At 43.9% G+C, this 17500-nt stretch overlaps 2 protein-coding genes across 3 annotated transcripts in view; one reads left to right on the top strand and one right to left on the bottom strand.

The window, feature by feature from the left end:
* Window positions 1–15934, bottom strand: part of LOC110291256 (uricase) — a 32964-nt gene extending 17030 nt beyond the window's left edge. Inside the window, exons 1-4 of the mRNA XM_021158293.2 lie at window positions 15820–15934; window positions 2734–2952; window positions 827–943; window positions 656–734 (exon numbers count right to left, since the gene is read on the bottom strand). Of these exons, the coding sequence (XP_021013952.1) occupies window positions 656–734; window positions 827–943; window positions 2734–2952; window positions 15820–15852 (448 nt within the window). The 5' untranslated portion in view covers window positions 15853–15934. The remainder of the gene's footprint in view (window positions 1–655; window positions 735–826; window positions 944–2733; window positions 2953–15819) is intronic.
* The window catches only part of Dnase2b (deoxyribonuclease 2 beta), a 17935-nt gene continuing 14955 nt past the window's right edge, over window positions 14521–17500 (top strand). The window contains exons 1-2 of one of the 2 annotated variants that reach the window (XM_021158290.2): window positions 14521–14605; window positions 16547–16765. In XM_021158290.2, coding sequence (XP_021013949.1) covers window positions 16653–16765 — 113 coding nt within the window. In that variant the 5' untranslated portion in view covers window positions 14521–14605; window positions 16547–16652. Of the gene's footprint in view, window positions 14606–15093; window positions 15492–16546; window positions 16766–17500 lie in introns of those variants that run through there. The other variant, XM_021158292.2, reaches the window with a different exon arrangement.

Raw genomic sequence — 17500 nt, 5'->3', positions numbered from 1 at the left:
CGGATTATTTAATTCTGCTTCTCATGACCTCAACAAATCAATGGGACACCAGCTTTAGAAGCCTTATTTAATCAGTTTAATTATCGGATCAAATAATAAGGTCTATGTTGTAATAATGTTTCATAGTTTTAAATTGTAAATCTCTTGCTATATAGAATAATATAATGGTCATTGCTATTTTAAATGAGGTGCATTTTAAAGAGATTGTAATACTATTAGTATTTAATTATGCAAATAAGATATCAGGGAAACATTTGTAATTTCATATATTGGTTACTGGATCATTGGTACAGTATCATGACACTGTACCAAAAACATTGGTTGCAAAATATATTTGTATTCTTATCATTTCCAGTGTTTTGCTTCAAAACTGAGTATTGGACAATTTCCAGCACTCAAACTCCAGATTTTGTAATAGAAAGAATTACCACATTTGTTATCTTTCAGTCAAAAGTAGATAAGCTTGTAATGTAAAATCCAAAGTCATAGTGTATTGTCTCGTCTCAGATGTAAAAGATTTACAAATTCTTTAAAGTTTTCCTCCATGTTAAGAAAAAGAATTGCTTAGGGCCAAAACCAATAAGAACAAAACAAAACATCAACAAAAGACACCTGCCGTCTCTTGAAGAATAAGGCGAAGAACCTTGTTTCTTACCGTTTCTCATCTGCTCCACCTCACAGAAGTGCGTTCCCGTCGGGGTGTGGATGAATGCATGGACGTGCTTGATTCCATTCTGAAAAGGAGGACAGAGCTGTGACCAATCACAGTCCAGCACAAACCACGCTAGCAATTTCTTTTATTAAACTAGAACATAAATGATGAAACCTTTTCAAATCGCTTCCAGGGGACCTCTTCCACGTAGACGTGGGCTCGAGTGACGTGGTTAAAAGAAGAGAGGAAGTGCTCACAGATGTTCATAGCAAAGGTCTCGATGTTTCTGATCTGTAAAGAAGGAAAGAGAGAAATACTCGTGATCAGAGACATCTTATTTAAAAGACTCAGCTTGTTTGCTTGTTTTGTTTGTTTTGAGTTTGGGGCTCACTGACAGCACAACCCTGTCTGACATTGAACTCACGACCCATCTGTCTACACCTAGGATTATAAACTTCTGTTTCTGGCTTTAAGTATTTTTTGTTGTGCTGTGATTGTTTAAGATAAGCCTCAAAGTCTAGGCCAGGCAAACATCCAGCTCCTAGCAGTCCTCCTGCATCAGCCCCTGAGGGCTGCGGTGAGAGGAAATCGCCACTAAACCCAGCCAAGAGTAAGTACTGGGTCTCTTTCCTGTTGAGTTGTTTCTCCTTAGGAGAGAAACACAAAATTAGGATCTAAGGAGATAAAATAGCCCGATCCTGGTTTTTCTCAACTGTTCCTGGATTGGGTCATAGATTTCTATCACCGAGGAGACTCTATCCTGTTATTACTTTTATTTATTTTTATTATTTTTATTTTACATATATGGGTGTCTTGCCTGCACGCATGCCTGTGCACTATGTTCATGTCTGGTGCCATGGTAACCAGTGAAGGGTGTTGGATACCCTGGAACTAGTGTTACAGGTAGTTGTGAGCCACCATGTTGGTGCGAGAAGTGGGACCCAGGTCCTCTGGAAGAGCAGCCAGCCTCTTAACTGAGAAGCCACCTCAGGAACCTGCTATGCATGAAAGGAAGTGGATAAACATGAAGGAACTGTATTCCTGAATCTTTTCTCAGTGTGCTTGTAATACTGGGTCCTTTCATGAGCCTTACAAACAGGCTGCAGTGTTCCCAAAGAAGAAGAGAACTGTTAGGTGTGTCTGTCTGATCATTTCCATAGTGGGAAGACCCACCCTGAGTGTGGGTGTGCCCATCCCATCTCCTGGGATCAGAGAATACAGAAAAGATGAAAGCAAGCTAAGCCCTGGCTTCATCTCTCTGCTTCCTGACTACAGACTACAGGACTGACTGCTTACCCTGAGTGCCAATGTGACGAACCACTTCCCAGCCATGATGGAGGAGAGCAGCAATTCTCCACCCGTGGGCTTCCACCCTTTAGCACTCACTCATCAGACATTTACCTTGAGATTCATAACCGTTGCAAAATTACAGTTAGGAAGTAGCAACGAAATAATGTTATGGTTAGGGGTCACCACAGCCTGAGGAACTGTATTAAAGGTCACAGCGTTAGGAAGGCTGAGAGCCAGTGGATTCTACCCTCAAACCATGACCCAAAATAAATTCCCTTCCCACCCTAAGTTGCCCCCCACCACATCCCGGAATATGGGGTATTGTGTTACAGCAAAGAAAAATCTCAAACACAAGACACAGAATTCGACAATAGATTTTGCCGATAAGTAGAGTATCTTATAATCAATGTTCTCTTCAGTGGTGCAACAACAGCCTTCTCTGCTACACATGCACATTGGCAATAGAGAGTCAAGATAGCCGCGAGAAATGTATTCAGTTTGGTCTGAAATCCTCCCGTGACCTTGGCTTGCCCAGTATTCCAACGTGAGGTACCAAGTTAATTACCCAGGAGCTGCTCCTCCTAACTAATGAAGTAAATTAAAGGAATAATACGAAGCAAGCTTTTCTGTAAGCCTGAAAAATTTAGGGTAAAAGGGAAATTTTTAAAAACGGCATATATGCAAAAATAGGTTAAAAGGAAATGAGAGCTTAAAAAAAGCAAGTTCCACCCCCACGAGAGCTCGCATTGAATTTGCATCAGGAAGTAGCAAGCATCTAAGAGTGATTATACCCCTCTGTGCTTCGCCAGGACGTGCACGGTGTTCTTGATGGTGTCTGTAGGGATGATGTCAGAATTATCACCATGTAGGTAATCCTTCTTGGACCTCAGAGTCAACTGTACCGAAGTCGCCACCTCTTTGATGCTGTGGTATTTTCCATCTCTCTGAATATGGAGAACTTTGACCATGTCTTTCCCATAGCCAGTTCGGACAAATTCCACTTCATCATTCTGTAATGAAAATATAACCGACTAGTTGAGGAAGACTAAGTGAAGTTAAACATGCGAGCTGCAGTCTTTCTCGATTTTCATTTTATAAGACAACTATAACAGGCGAGATCCGGAACACTTAGGAAAGCAATATCATGCCTGATCTTTGAACACTGGTCTTTCATGGGGGAAAGAGGCTTCTTCCCTTTCGGGTATATGATTACCCCGAGGACAGACAGTCAGATGCAAGTGCCCATGGAATCCAGACGTGTGAGGTCCCTTGAGCTAGAGTTACAGGCAGTTCTGAGTCACCTAATGTGGGTTTGAGGAATTAAACTGAGGTCATCTGCAAGAGCAGTATATGCTCTTAACCCCTGAGCCTATCTCCAACCTCTCCTGATAATAATTTTTGAGCCTCCTGTGCCAAAGCTACATCCCGTCTGTAACACGTGACCTGCCCCTGTAGCAGCTGTGGGGATTGATATCTTGCAGATCATGGACAAAGATGGAGTGGCTTTGCCTTCCTTGCCTTGATTTGTAAAGGCAAAGTTAGATACATGCACCGGTCTGTTAACTCCAAACTATATAGCGGCCACCATGGAAACCAACTTTCTTCTAGAAAATTCCATGACTGTATTAACTGGAAATATTTCCATGCTCCCACATCCATTTTTTAAAAAGTGATGTTTCTGAGAAAATGCTCTGTGATAATGGAAACAATTTGAAAATTGCCTTTTTAGTTTGCTGCCAGGGAGGAGATGGGTGATAGGGTCAGAATACTCTCAGCAATGCAGAGCCAGGGCCATCTGACTGCAGGGAGAGACATTTAATGAGAGGATGGTGATTTATTCTTTAAGACCAGTGTCTGGAGCTGGAGCCTTAGCAAGTGAACACTCCATTTCTACAGCTGACAGCATCCACCAGACTTATTGCTAGGTGTTGGAGAGAAGCAAAGAGCTGTAAAACTGGGTAGCTGTTTAGCATGGATATTGAACATTAAGGTGGTTATGAAGGTAGTAAAAATGGAAGCAAGCAGAAAACAATGTACAGTGCACACACAATGCACACACAGTGCACATACGTCTGGGTAGAACGCCAGGAAACCTCTCCTGCTGCTCTCATTTAGGATGCTAGGGATTACCTAAAAGTCTCTATGTGAGAAGTCACCAGTTCCTCTGAGGAGAGCTTAAAGGCATTAACCAACATTAAAAATTATTGTTATTTAAAGAATATGAGGCATGGGAGGCTGTCTTACATTTTGGAGAGGTAGCCAGCTGGGGCAAGCTCTTGTTCATTGACATATACAAGGGTTCAGCATGTCTAGATTGAGCCAGGCCGATCTAGAAGAGAGACTCTTGGAGATGCACCCCAACCTTTGGGAGCATCTTCAAAACAAGGATCAATAAGGCCCTGGGGATGTAGCTCAGTGGGAAGACACTGCTAGGTTCCATTCATCCATAGCACCACATAGACTGGGTGCGGTGGTGCACGCCTGCAGCTGTAGCGCTTGGGAAGTGGTAGCAGCAGGATCAGAAGTTTAAAGTCACCCTAGGCCACTTAGGCAGGTCAAGGTCAGCCTGAGGTACACAAGACCGTGTTAAAGAAACATTCATGTGGAAAAGAGGATGCCAGTAAGAAATAGGACTTACTGTGAGATATGAAATAAGAAATATCAGGGTTCTTTAAAAGACTGCAATGGTGGCAGAGAAGGAGAAACTGTTGTATTGTTAGCATAGCTTTGGGATCAGTCCAGACCCAATTCTACTTGCCACTCTTAGCCTGGTGGCTTGTGACAAGAGGTTGAATGTCACTGAGCTTCAGTGACATTTGCATCTATGGGGATAACCACCAGCATTGTGTCAGGTGGCTGGGGACTCTGCAAGCACCATCTTTGTTTCTAGCGGCAACAGTGGCCTTGCCAGGCAGTTGAATGTAGCTGCAGCAGAAACAATGTTGGTTAAGGATATTGACTTGTTAACACCAAAGTGTGCTGAGCTTTGGGGAGTCTACCAGTGGGAGTCAGGGACTTGGATGCTTGAGCCCCTGTGATAGTTTGGATGGTGATGGGCCAGGACCAAAAGTCTCTGAGCATATAAATCATATCTATCTTATGGGAGCACACCACTCCTCAACTCCATCTTCTGCTATCACATATGCAAACCGTAGTAGCCTGGCTTGTGAGAACACCAGGTACCCAGCAGACATGCAGACATAACCCCCGAGCCTGTAGTCCACATACCATCTCTAGTGGCTTGTCTGTTCTCACCTCAACTCTGATGCTGCCATTCTGAACTCATTGTGGGTCAGAGACTTTCTCTGCCTCAGGCCTTGCATCTTTCCTTTCAAACTTCCCTTTCCTTCTCACTCCCTGACTACCAACCTCTTCACCTGCCTTATTTTCTCCCAGGCATCTGTCATGTCTCCAGTGTTACCTCCTGCAGGTAATCTGTCTTAGCCTTTCGAACATGGAGTAGGTGGCTCCTCTGATGTATTGTCAAGATATTTGATATTACCTTGGAATCTTTATCAAATTGTATTGCAAGTATCTCCTCGTGTGTGATTCATTCTGAAGCAATAAACTAGGAAAAGCAGGAGAAAGTTCTGTGTTGGTCACCATGGCAACTCCAGCACTCAGTGCATTGCCTGAATCTTAAATAGGAGCTTGATAAATGTGTCATGAATGAATGGATAGTGCTACTAACCACCTCCTCTGCTTGCCTGATGACACACAATGGCAATGAAAACACTCGAAAGATTCCAAGGCAGGAAGAGTGGGTTCAATTCTGATACCATCAAAAAAAAATAAAGTCCCTTTCCTGAGAAAACAGGAATAGGAAGGTGGGCCTTCTGATGATCAAAACCCAAGATCACAGGCATAGGCTGGCCAGAGAAGAGAGGCCCATGGTTGGTGAGATGGCTCAGCAAATAAAGATAGCTGCCACCAATTATGGTGGCCTCCAAGGACTCATGTGGTGAAAGGAGAGAATCAACTCCCACAAGTGGTCCTCTGACCATCACACATGATAGCGTGCATGTGCACACACACACACACACATCAGAAAGTTAATCAATTAACAAGAAGGGGGGAGAATCCCAGAAAGACAGAATGTAGTATAGATAGTAAAGAGAGAGGCCATGATACAAAGTGTTTACATTGATAATACAACAGCATCCACGTAGAATGTAGCGATCCTGGGCCCACAATCTTTCAAGGCACATGAGCAAGAGTGATCAGGGCTGTTAAGATCCTCAGCCAGGTGTCAGAGGGCTTGCGTATAATCTCAGCTAAGAAAGGCTGATCATTAATTCAAGTCCAGCTGGGGTTACACAGGGAGGCCTTGTCTCGGGAAGCTGGACACCTGTGCGAGCTTGAGCTGGCTGAGTTTACTGAGAAATGAGTTAGACTCAGAAGGACCTAACCAGCCACATTAGTTATTTCTCTCTTGCTGTGATTAAAAACCTATGACCAAGGAAACTCATAGACGACACAGTTGACTTGGTTCCAAAGGGTAAGAGTCCATGATGGCAAGCAAAGGCAGAGCAGCAGGAGGAAGACGAGGAGGAGGGGAAGGAGGAGGAGGAGGCTGAGGGCTCACATCTTGAACAGCAAGCATGAAACGGAGAGAGTGAATTCAAAATGGCATGAGTCTTTAAACTCTCAAAGCCTGCCTCCACTGACATACTTCCTCCGGCATGGCCACACCTCCATACACTCCCCTGCCAGCACCAGCCACTGGGACTAATAGTCAATGCACAAGATAATGGGGGACATCTCACTCAAACAACCACAGCTGTTGAACCTGAAGTGGGAGCACCAAATCTAGCATGGAATGCCTGAAAGAGTCAGTAGATAATAGCCTGCATAAGAACTAAGGCCGGTCTCTGCCAGCTCTGTAGCCAAAGAACAGGAAGTCAGTGTTGGAACCCCACGTTTACAATGCTGGTAGAGATCTACAGCCATGGCAACTATTTAGTGTGTACAAAGGGCATCATTTGGAGAGGATGGGCTTTGACTGAGGCAGCCCTGGCCTGGTGAGGGTCTTTGTTCAACTACCATTAATTCCAAATGGATGTAAATTTATCCACCTATATGATTAGAATAATAATTACAATGAATCAATTCGAGAAGTACAAAGGAGAAGCATAAAGCAGCCAGTCGGGTGCCTGACAAACATGTGCTCAATGTTATTTATAATCATCACTGATAAATAGCAATCACTTGCCCAATTTTGCATGAAAGAGTCCTTATGGGTAGAGATTAATAATGAAGGTCCACTCCAATCCAGAGCCCAGGTGGGTAAGATCAAGGGATATCTGCTCAGAGAGGGTCTGCTTCCAACTGTCTCCCCTCACGTAACAATGGCTTGATTTGAATTTCCGTCCTCACTGAAATCCATACCTTGTGAGGTCCTTCCTCAGGCTTGTATGACTTAAGAAGCAAAGCCACAAATGGAGAGACTGTGTTCCACAATAATACTCTGACCAGGCTCTGTATAAGACAAACCTTGTTTCTTGGATGGGTTTTGAAATGTACAGGGATTCAGACTTGTGAACTGTCTACAAATAATGTTAGCAAGACCTCTGAGATTTCAAAGGACTTGTCTCAATGTCCATGTCTACAATGAGTTTGTAAACAGTATTATTTCTAGCTGCACTAAAGGGGGTTTGGTTGTCATAACACCTTCAGAGCTTCTAAGTCTCAAGTCAGTGAAAACTCCTGGGTACCCAGTAGATGCTTTTTAGGCAGAACCATGTATTTCAAGAAGATGTAACTAAATCTTTATGTGTTAGTGAGAGCAGGCGTGGGCTTTCTTAGGGCACACACACACACAGATTTTATTCCATTACGAAAGAGTTGATGGCCCATGAAATATTAAGAACCATTTTTCTGTGCAACTTGGGGTCCAAACAGTTAGTGTGGCTTTGCTCAGTCGGATTCTCTTGGGTATTATCATCAGCCCTGAGACAGCATGCAAGAGATGATTTGTCATTCTGAGTATGTGACCTTCTGGAATCAGGGAGGCAGTAACGTGGGGGATAAGAACAGTGCCTTGGAGTCAGAGCCTGAACCAACTGCCTGCCAGGGCACCTGGGCAAGCACTGGGTTTGGTGCTTTTGTTTTTGTTTTTTCATTCTTTCCATTTTCCATCTATAAATGGGATAATGACAGCACCTATCATGTGTACTTGTGAGGTTGCAAGGAACTGCTGAGGAGAACAGCCATCCTGCGGTAATCAGAGAGTCAGCCAGCACCGCTGTCTGGCAGTCAGTTTGACCAGATGTGGTAGCTGCGGTGCTTTGATACCAACTCCATTACTGCTAAGCCCTGCTTCTCCCATTGATAACAACAGTGGTGAGACAGTGTCACATGGCACAGCTGAGCCATTCACATCTACAGATAAAACAAATCCTCCTTGATATGAACTGAGGTTTGAGTGGCCCCTAATTGAATAGGCACATTGAGGGAAACTATTTATATGAAGTGAATATTCTCCTTTGCCTGAGCACTATGTACCCTGCTCTCTGCACATTCCACCATGCATTTTAAAAATGCTAACATTTACATGTTAGTACCGACATGGACCAGACACCCAGGGAATTCTTTATACTTTCTAGATTTGCAAGAAGGTGGAAACAGGTTCATTTCTCTAGCTACACAACTAGGAACCGACTTCAAGTTCCTGTGATTTTATCTGCCAGTCAACACCCATCCCCTCTTCCTGGAATGCCATCTTCATTAGTTCCCACCAGTCCTTTCCCTAAAACATGGCTCTTCTCTTTGAACTCAGGGCACTGTAGTCACCAAGCATTAAGACTGGGCTCACACAACGATCTTTGCCAGGTCGTGTAAGCTAGAGCACGTCCTCTCCACATCTGGCCCAGCATTCAGTGGTGCCCTGTACACTGCCGCCAATGATTTGTCCAAGACACAAGGCTTTCACTGGCAGACTATTTCAGGAAAGTCATTTTTAGGTCTACAGGGGACATTGTTTTGAGTTCTGAGACACCCTAACAAGCTTCAAGTTCTTCTCAAGTGTCAAGAAGATGGAAGTGTGCAGGAAGTGCTCCCCACATGCGTCTAGGTTTTCCTTATAGCAGTTTTTAGTCAGGGTAGGAGAGATGACTGAGCAGTTATGAGCACTTTCTGCTCTTTCAAAAAACCCACGTTTGGTTTCCAGCACCCACATTTATGGTGGTTCACAATTATCTTAACTCTAATTCCAGAGGATCTGGTGACCTCTTCCAATCTCTGCAAGCACCAGGCACACACATGGTGCACAAAAATGCAAGTAAACAAAACCCTCATATACGCAAAAGAGAGGTAAATCTTTTTGAAATAAGAATTCTTTGAAGGGGAAAAAAGTTGAGGTTGGCTTACAGACCTTAGGAGTTCAAATCATTTTCAGACAATAAAAGAGAGAAAAACCCTTGTGGAGCCAACAGGATCCCTCTCTTGTTAGATGTTATCTGAAATTGCAATCATCTGGCAAGATTCGTAACAGCAGAACCGTCTAATACACACACTGGTTTCCTTCCCATGGAGCCCTATTTAGTAGCTTCTTCCAGCGCTCCGTCTTCCGTGGTCTTTCTACTATGCTGTATACTTCAGTCCCTGAACCTCTTTACCCTGTCGGCGAAGGAAGACACTTTGATTGAGGCTGCTGCTGTTGTTGTTAACTTCAGCTCTGTCCAATGTTTAAAAGTAAAGGTTGCTGTAGCATGCATGTCGGTTTGCGTCTTTATAGAAATAGATTTAATGGCAGGAAAACTACTGGGATAATCTTAGGCAAAGCAAGAAGAGATTTTTATCGATTTACAGCAACTAGCATTTTCTCTCGGGGTCTTAGAACTAATATAAAGACCATCTCTACCTTTGACAAGAGAGCCATTTTGCATCTAAATAAAATAATTCAGTTATAGTGTAGCAAGTAAGAATTCTGGATAAAGAACTCAGTCTCTATCTGTCTCTTCTCCTCTTTCCTCTCTGTCCTTCCTCTCTCCCTTCTTTCCTCTCTGTTTCTTTCTTTCCTTGAAATCTGCCAAGGAGAGTCTTTATCTTCTCTACCCAGATTTCTCCCTCCTTGAATGTTTTCTTTGGCATCTGGAAATATAAAATCTTCACAGAGGGGAAGGAACGATGATGTAATATGAGAAAGACAAGTACTTATATGATCAATGTTAGTGTCGCCTTGGTAGACTTAATACATAATAATGATGCGAAGAATAAGTGATATTGTTAGAATAAGAAGAGACCATGTTAAAAGGAGCTGGTGACAGTGGTGTGTGAATGTATGTATGAGCGTGGGTGTGTGAATGTGCTTGTGAGTGTGTGACAGTGTGTGTGAGTATGTGTGTGTAGTGTATGTGTGAATGTGTGTGTGTGAATGTGTGTGTATAGTGTGTGTGACAGTGTGTGTGTGTGTGTAGGAGTATGTGTGTGTAGTATGTGTGAATGTGTGTATACATGTGTATCTGAGTGTATGTGTGTGGTGTGTATGTGAGTATGTGTGTGTGAATGTGTGTGTATGAATGTGTGTCTGAGTGTGGGGGGTGAGAGAGAGAGAGAGACAGAGAAAGAGACAGAGAGAGAGAGAGAGAGAGTCTGCATTATGTTTGCTTTGTTGCATGGGATCTACAAAATACACAAGGAGGCTGTACTGTTGTTGTGTGATTCTGCGAAGTGGTTTAACACTCAGAAAAGAGGTGTATACTCTGTTGACCCTAAAGGATGTTTCAAGCCATACTTCAAGAGAAGAGTAAATTCTCGTTGCATCCATGGTGAAAAGAAAGGAATGACCTGTTATCTCCAACTGTAGGTGCTCAGCTATTTTTACCTTTTACTCGTCATGAGAAGAGCCAAGGGAGGAACGAACTACCCTGCCAGCCTCTTCCCCAAAAGCCCCAGGATAGGAATCCGGGAAGAAGGGATCCAGGCACTTCTAGAATAAGGATGGGAAAGCTCACGTACAGAATTGATACAGGCAATTGCCTGGAAGGAGATGCTGCTAGGCTGCACACACTGGAAGGGTCTGATGCTCAGTGGCTAAGCTTGGAAATAACATAAGATCAATAAGCATGCACTGAGGGCCTGATGCGTGTTTCCTTTAAGTCTTCACAAGAGCTTTACGAAGTACATTTTATAGTCATTATTGAATAAGGAAGACATCGGAGCCAGTCAGGTTGCCTTCTCAGGACACACTGTTAGGCGATAGAAAGTCAAATGAGAGCCATGTGCTGCCAAACATTTAATCCTTTGTCACAGTCCCTTCAGTCTACCTGTCAATCTCCTCTGGGTCTTCTCATGAGTGAGGGGAAGAACACCCTGACCCTGACAGAGGAAGGGGATTGGCCACTACCAGACACTTACATAGCGTTCTGTCATCTAATTTTCTACCCACTGGGACTGACATCATCTTTCCTACTTCTCACAACAGCTCTGTGAGCTGGCCAAAAGAAAAAAAAGAAAAGAAAAGAAATCAGTAGTTTAACACGGACAGGCTCCCATTAGTGTGAAAGAAGCTGCCCAAAGTCACACATGGCACAGACTGGGGACTGAGACTGGACTGTCTTAGGCAGAAACTTAATAACCCCAAGCTGTCTCTTCTGATACCATCCCTTTTAACAGTGGGAATTCTAAACTCAGATGGTCTGTGTTGACATGGGTGTGTTTATGCTGTCAGCATGAGGAAAAGTGAAAGGCAGCCCTCTCTGGAACAGATAGGCGTCGTGCCTTCAGCTGCAGGCATTAACCATTCAAGGTGAACAATGACTTCCACCTGATAAGACCACTGCAGCCGGGAGTGACATGAGAACCACACAGAAGCCAGCCTGCGATGCAGGCTGCCTGCTTCTCTTCACTCCAGCTGCCTTGCAGACTTTCAAACACAGGGATGAAATGACTTGTGATAGCGCTTCCCTAATACTGTACACCCACTTGTGCTGATGTCTCTCCTTAGGCTTAATCTGTTCTGCATTTTTATTTTGTGCATGCAAATGTTTTGCCTGAGCATGTGCATGTGTGTGTGTGCTCGTGTGCGTGTGTGTACGTGTGCCTGTGTGTTCACCACTTGCATGCCTGACACAGAGGTCAGAAGAAAGCATCAAATCCTTTACTGCTGGAGTTCCAGAGCACTGTGAGCCAACTGAGCCCAGGTCCTCTCTTAGCCAGATCAACAAGAGCTCTTAACCACCGAGCCACCTTTCCAGGCTCATCCTTCCAAGTTCCTTATTACTCCAAACAGAAGTTTGTAAATTCACTTCATCTACTCCACGAATTCATAGAGCAACATTGACTTAGCACTGTGGCGTTGACAAAGCAGTTTGCCATGCTCAGAGATGGAAGGGTAGACAAGGTAGACAGTGCTCTGAGATGCTCAGAGATGGAAGGGTAGACAAGGCAGACAGTACTCTGCTTTTGGAGAAGTGTTTCGATAAAACGTTGTCCTCCTGTGAAAAATCAAATAGTCAGTACTCTGAGCTTCTCAGGCTGTGTTCCAACAACTCACTTCTGCCATTATTGCACAAGAGAAACTAAATACATAGACCAGTGGGTACATCTGTGTACAAATAAAACTTTATTTATAAAAACAGCCAGTGAGCCAGATTTAGCCTACAAGAGTTTCCCCACCACTTCTGAGGAGAAGACTCAAAAAAGAAAGAAGTCAGTAGTGACGCATTGTGTTAACTAATTATGCTGAACATTAATCCCTCGACTGCACTGATCATTCTACTCAAACAGTGGAGTGAGCCCTGGGGACATGTGGTAGGGACAGCAAAGCCAGATTAAGGAAGGCTTCCAGAAGGAACTGGCATTCCAAAGCATCGTGGAGGATCATTGGAACCAGCCTGATACACGTGATTACCTCTTCCCTGGTGACGCTTTCCTTAGCCACACCCCTTGTGAGCATGGCGTTGTTCTACATTTGCCCGTCTTGCCTCCCTTTTTTGCCCCCAAAAATTCAAAGCCCCTGCCTTTGCTCATACAACAGGCACATATCAGCTTTTCCTTCAGTGTGCCACATTCTAGATTCCTCTCGGTCTATCAGAAGACTTGCAAAATCTGCTCAGAAAGAAAGCTGTGCTTAAACAGATACATCTTACAGGATGTAAATCATACTTCAAAAGCATAAATAAAGCCAGCAGCCTGACTCACAGGAGCCCTCACAGACCAAGTCAGCAGCTGCAGAAGCTGGAAAACCTGCCAACTTTGTCTTTTAAGCCATTTCACAGATAAATTTGCAAGGCACATAAACTACAGCCACAAGTGAAAAGCACACACCAGTAGAAAGATATCTTGAGAGGAATAGATGATTGGGCATGAGGCAAATAACAAGCAAATATTTGAAAAATTAATGTGGGGGGAGAATAAAGTTAGGAAGCTGAGAAGATGGCTCAGAAGTGCTTCACACCCAAGCACGACGGCTGGAGTCCAATCCCCTCCACTTGCACACACGAGTGCACATGTGCACATGTGTGTGCACGCACACACACACACACACACACCTCTACACATGTGCATGCATCCTTCATGTGGACATATGAATAAAAAGAAAGATTCGACTAATGGGTTATTAATCAGATGAGAATCTGTTGAACACAATTTTTTATAAAAGGATTTGTTATTTTTGAGAGGTGGACTACGTAACAGATTCTCTAGAGAATGCAAAAAGCCAAATAAAGACTCAAAGCTGGGGCTGGAGAGTGGCTCTGCAGATGGAGCTCTTCTTGCTTTGGCAGAGGAGCTGAGTTGGTTTCCAGCGCCCGTGTCTAGTTGGCCATAACTACCTGTCACCTCCAGCTACAGGGGATCCGAGCCTCTGCCCTCTGAGCGCACTGCACCTATGCATGCACACACAGACACACACAATTAAAAATAAAATACAATATTTGTAAGAGGAGCCCAGTGCTAACGCAGACACCGGGAGCTGGAATACATGAACGATGAAAACACACAAGGATGTGAGAAAGGCAGAGAGAGGAAGAGTTACCCTCTAAATAAGCAGGACTCAAATCTTCCAGAATCCTTGGGTGAACAAACACAAGGTCAGTCTATTTCCAAGCCAGGAGCTCTTCCCGGTTTACTTGGTCACATGGAGAAGAAAGCAGTTTCTACTGATTTTACAAATCCTTAGGCTGTGAACATAAGCAGCTCATTTTCACTTCTGGAACCTAACGGCAGCTTTGTGATCAGGGCAGAGGATAATTTCTGTGCTTTCCTCCTTGCCCTCCACCCATCACAGTGCTGGGCTTGTGACATTTTAGTAAACGACCCTGAAGTATATACAGCATGGCTTCAGAAGCAAGGGACATCATGAAAACTATTCTGTCTATTTTCAGATTCCTCAGTCAGCAAACCTCAGGGTTCTCTCTATAATGTCACTTCATTGGTTTTAATAAAAAGAAAAAGGAAAGAAAAAAGAAAAGAAAAAGGACAAGTTGACATGTAGGAGTTGGGGCCATGCTGGAATCCCTGTAAACTCAACAGCCGGTTACAGTGTTTGACAGCAATGCAGTTACATAAGGGGTGTTGTTGACAGACAGCCCACATGATAGAGTCAGCTACACCAAAAAAGAAAGTTTATTAAAAGCGAGCGTCTTTCCGGACCTTGAAATGAAATTGGATTTAGCAAATGAAACCTAAACACAGATGTCCTTCGGTCCCACTCGCAGGAAGGTAAGGATGGCTAACACTTAAGGGTCATTTACTAAAATGTCACGAGCCCAGCACTGTGATGTGTGGACGGCAAAGAGGAAAGGGCAGAAATTATCCTGTGCCCTGATCACAAAGCTGCCATTAGATTCCGGAAGTGAAAACGAGCTGCTTATGTTCTCAAAATGATTCGACAAAGCCTGCACATGATGTGCCCAATATTGTACCTTTCTTAAAAGAAGTGAATGATACTTTTTTCAATTTAAAATAAATTAAACTTCATGCAATGAATATTTTATTGTTCACAGCAATTTGAAATTGTTTTTCTGAACACTATTAGAACCTATAAATCAAAATGCAGGAAAGGTAAGAAGAATGTTGGTTGTTTTACTTGATTCTGACAGCTCTCTCATAGAAAGTTGTTGGTCTGCTGGATTAGAACATCAGTCAAGCTGTTCTCAGGGCGGTGGGTTGAAATTTTAGGATGAACCTGCACTGCCAATAAACTTATTTAAAGTATAAGTTCTGGGAGCCTGGAAAATAGCTCAGCTTATAAAGTACTTGCCACCCAAGCATGGGGATCTGAGTTCAGTCCCCCAGAGTCCACATTTAAAAGGCTGGCCATGGTGGCAAGCACCTATAAGAGGATTTCTAGGGCTGATGGGCTAGCCAGCCCAACCAAGATAATGAATGCTAGACCAGTGGAAATCCTTACCTCAAACAATTAAGACAGAATGATTGAGGAAAACACTCAACATGGACTTCAGACCTCACTCACACACATACACACGCTATTGTACACACACTATTGTACACACACACACACACACTGGATTCCTGACCCCAGCTGGAGGGAGCCCGTTTCTGATCATTTGAGATAAAGCCCAGAATTCTGCTCTTTTGTGATAAGGTGAGTTTTGTCACTCCTTGGTCCTCTGTCTTAGGACAAATAGAGCCATAAGCCCTTCCTTCCCTACAAACGAGAGTCCTAAAGAATACCAGCAAGGCTAGCTCATAGAAGTGACCTGATCTTCAGGGCTCTGGTTTGGTCTGGGTCTCCAAGATGACTCCAATCTGAGTCTATAATCATGGAGAGACAGAGCAGAGCCACGGTGATTCCCAGGCATGAAGTGACTAAGCATGACAGCTGAGTGTGGATTCAAGAAAAGTAAAGAAATACTTGCAGATGTGTGTGTCTCTCTCTACCTTTCCCTCCTCTCGAGAGCGGTGTGGCTCACCTTTCCATAGTCGTCATCATGGTAATGGACCATTTTCCCCTCAGCCTTTAACTTCAGGTTCGATTTCAAGAATGAGAGGGAATGGTGTGAAGTGAAGAGAGGTTGGTAACGGGTTTTATTTAACCCCGAAGAGTAGGCAATCAATATTGACCTGATTGCATAGTGGACAGTGAGACACAAAGGCCTTTCAAAGCCAAGTGCCTCGCTGAGTGGTCAGAACCAGGGGTGTGTGGAAGATATGTCAACATTTTTGCTGAAACTCAATTGAATTTGCTCTTAGTTTGAAGCAACCTTCAGAATAGTGTTTAGAAGTTATTCCCTTAAAGACAGGGGTTATTATAGGTTATTAACCTATTATATAGGCTACTATAGGACAGATCCTAATTATTAAGAAGGCAAAGGTTTTGTCGTTTCTAGCTAATGTATGAATTACATGCATTTACACGTACAGACAGTCAACTAAAAGAGCAAAGAAACACAGAGTACACCTCACTCAACACAAGTTTGTCAGGAATTCCTTTTCTAGGGCACTTCACATTATTGAACTCACATCAAAGAGTTAACTACATAGGTTAACTGAGTAAATACCCCTTCCCTCCAGATTTTTCTATGATTTTTGCAAACTAGTCGACAACTGAGCACAAAGGCTCCCAGAGTCACACTGGAATGTTGTGACAGAACCATCAGATGACATGGGACTCAGCCTCTTCTGTTTGTGCCCAAACAGTGAACAGCAAAAGTGATCCGAACCGACAGGAGAGCCAGCGTGGCCTGAGAAAGACCTGACACTGACTCCACAGTCCCCTGCATGGAAAGAAGGCCACAGATAGAAAATGACAGCAAAGCCTCTAAGAACAGCTCTTTCTTTGCTCTTCTTTGCCCTCTCTGGGGTCCTGGGGACACCAGAAATCTCATGCAGAAATGAAAATGGTGAAGCTGTGGACTGGTAGGTAAAAGAAATGGGTGCTTGGTGTGTGCAAATAGAAAGTCTGGGTATGTCCCTGGTGACCCCAAGGAAAACCTCCAACTGGCTTCTTCCCTTTAAAAAGAAAGAGACTGGAGCTGGGGATATGGCTGGATTGGCAGGATGCTTGCTTAGCATGCACGAAGTTCAAGGCTCAGTCTCTAGTGCCACATAAACTGGGCAGGATGGCACACATGTGTAATATCAGCAGGAGGGCCCGAAGTTCAAGAACATCCTCAGCAATGACGTGAGTTCTAGGCTAGCCTGGCTTGTAACAGATCCTGTGTTAAATAAATGAATAGAAACATTAATTAACTTAAAAGAATGAGATTAAAGTGCATGAACAGGCTCAATTCCCAGATGGAGCTGTCTGCCGAGTGTGTGAGATAGCCCCAAGAGCTGGCTGCCAAGTGTGTGAAATAGCCCTGAGAAAGTGCCAAGCAGCTCTCTGGAGCCTGAGTCAGTTAGTACTCTTGGGAGGACAGGGCTGGGAGGCAGAGAGGGACAGAGCGGATAACTGTCAGCTGGCAATGTCCTTTCATTGCATGTACCTGAGATACAAGGCTGGCAAAGCATGTGGCTTTTTCTAAAGCTGAGCCATACCTTTCTTCTGATGGGGTCAAGAAGAAGTACTTGAGCCGGGCGTGGTGGCACACGCCTTTAATCCCAGCACTCGGGAGGCAGAGGCAGGCGGATTTCTGAGTTCGAGGCCAGCCT

This window comes from Mus caroli, chromosome 3 (assembly GCF_900094665.2).
Source record: "Mus caroli chromosome 3, CAROLI_EIJ_v1.1, whole genome shotgun sequence".
Taxonomy (NCBI): Eukaryota; Metazoa; Chordata; class Mammalia; order Rodentia; family Muridae; genus Mus; species Mus caroli.
Note: the sequence above shows the minus strand (reverse complement) of the source record. Positions and strands in the feature narration are given on the sequence as shown.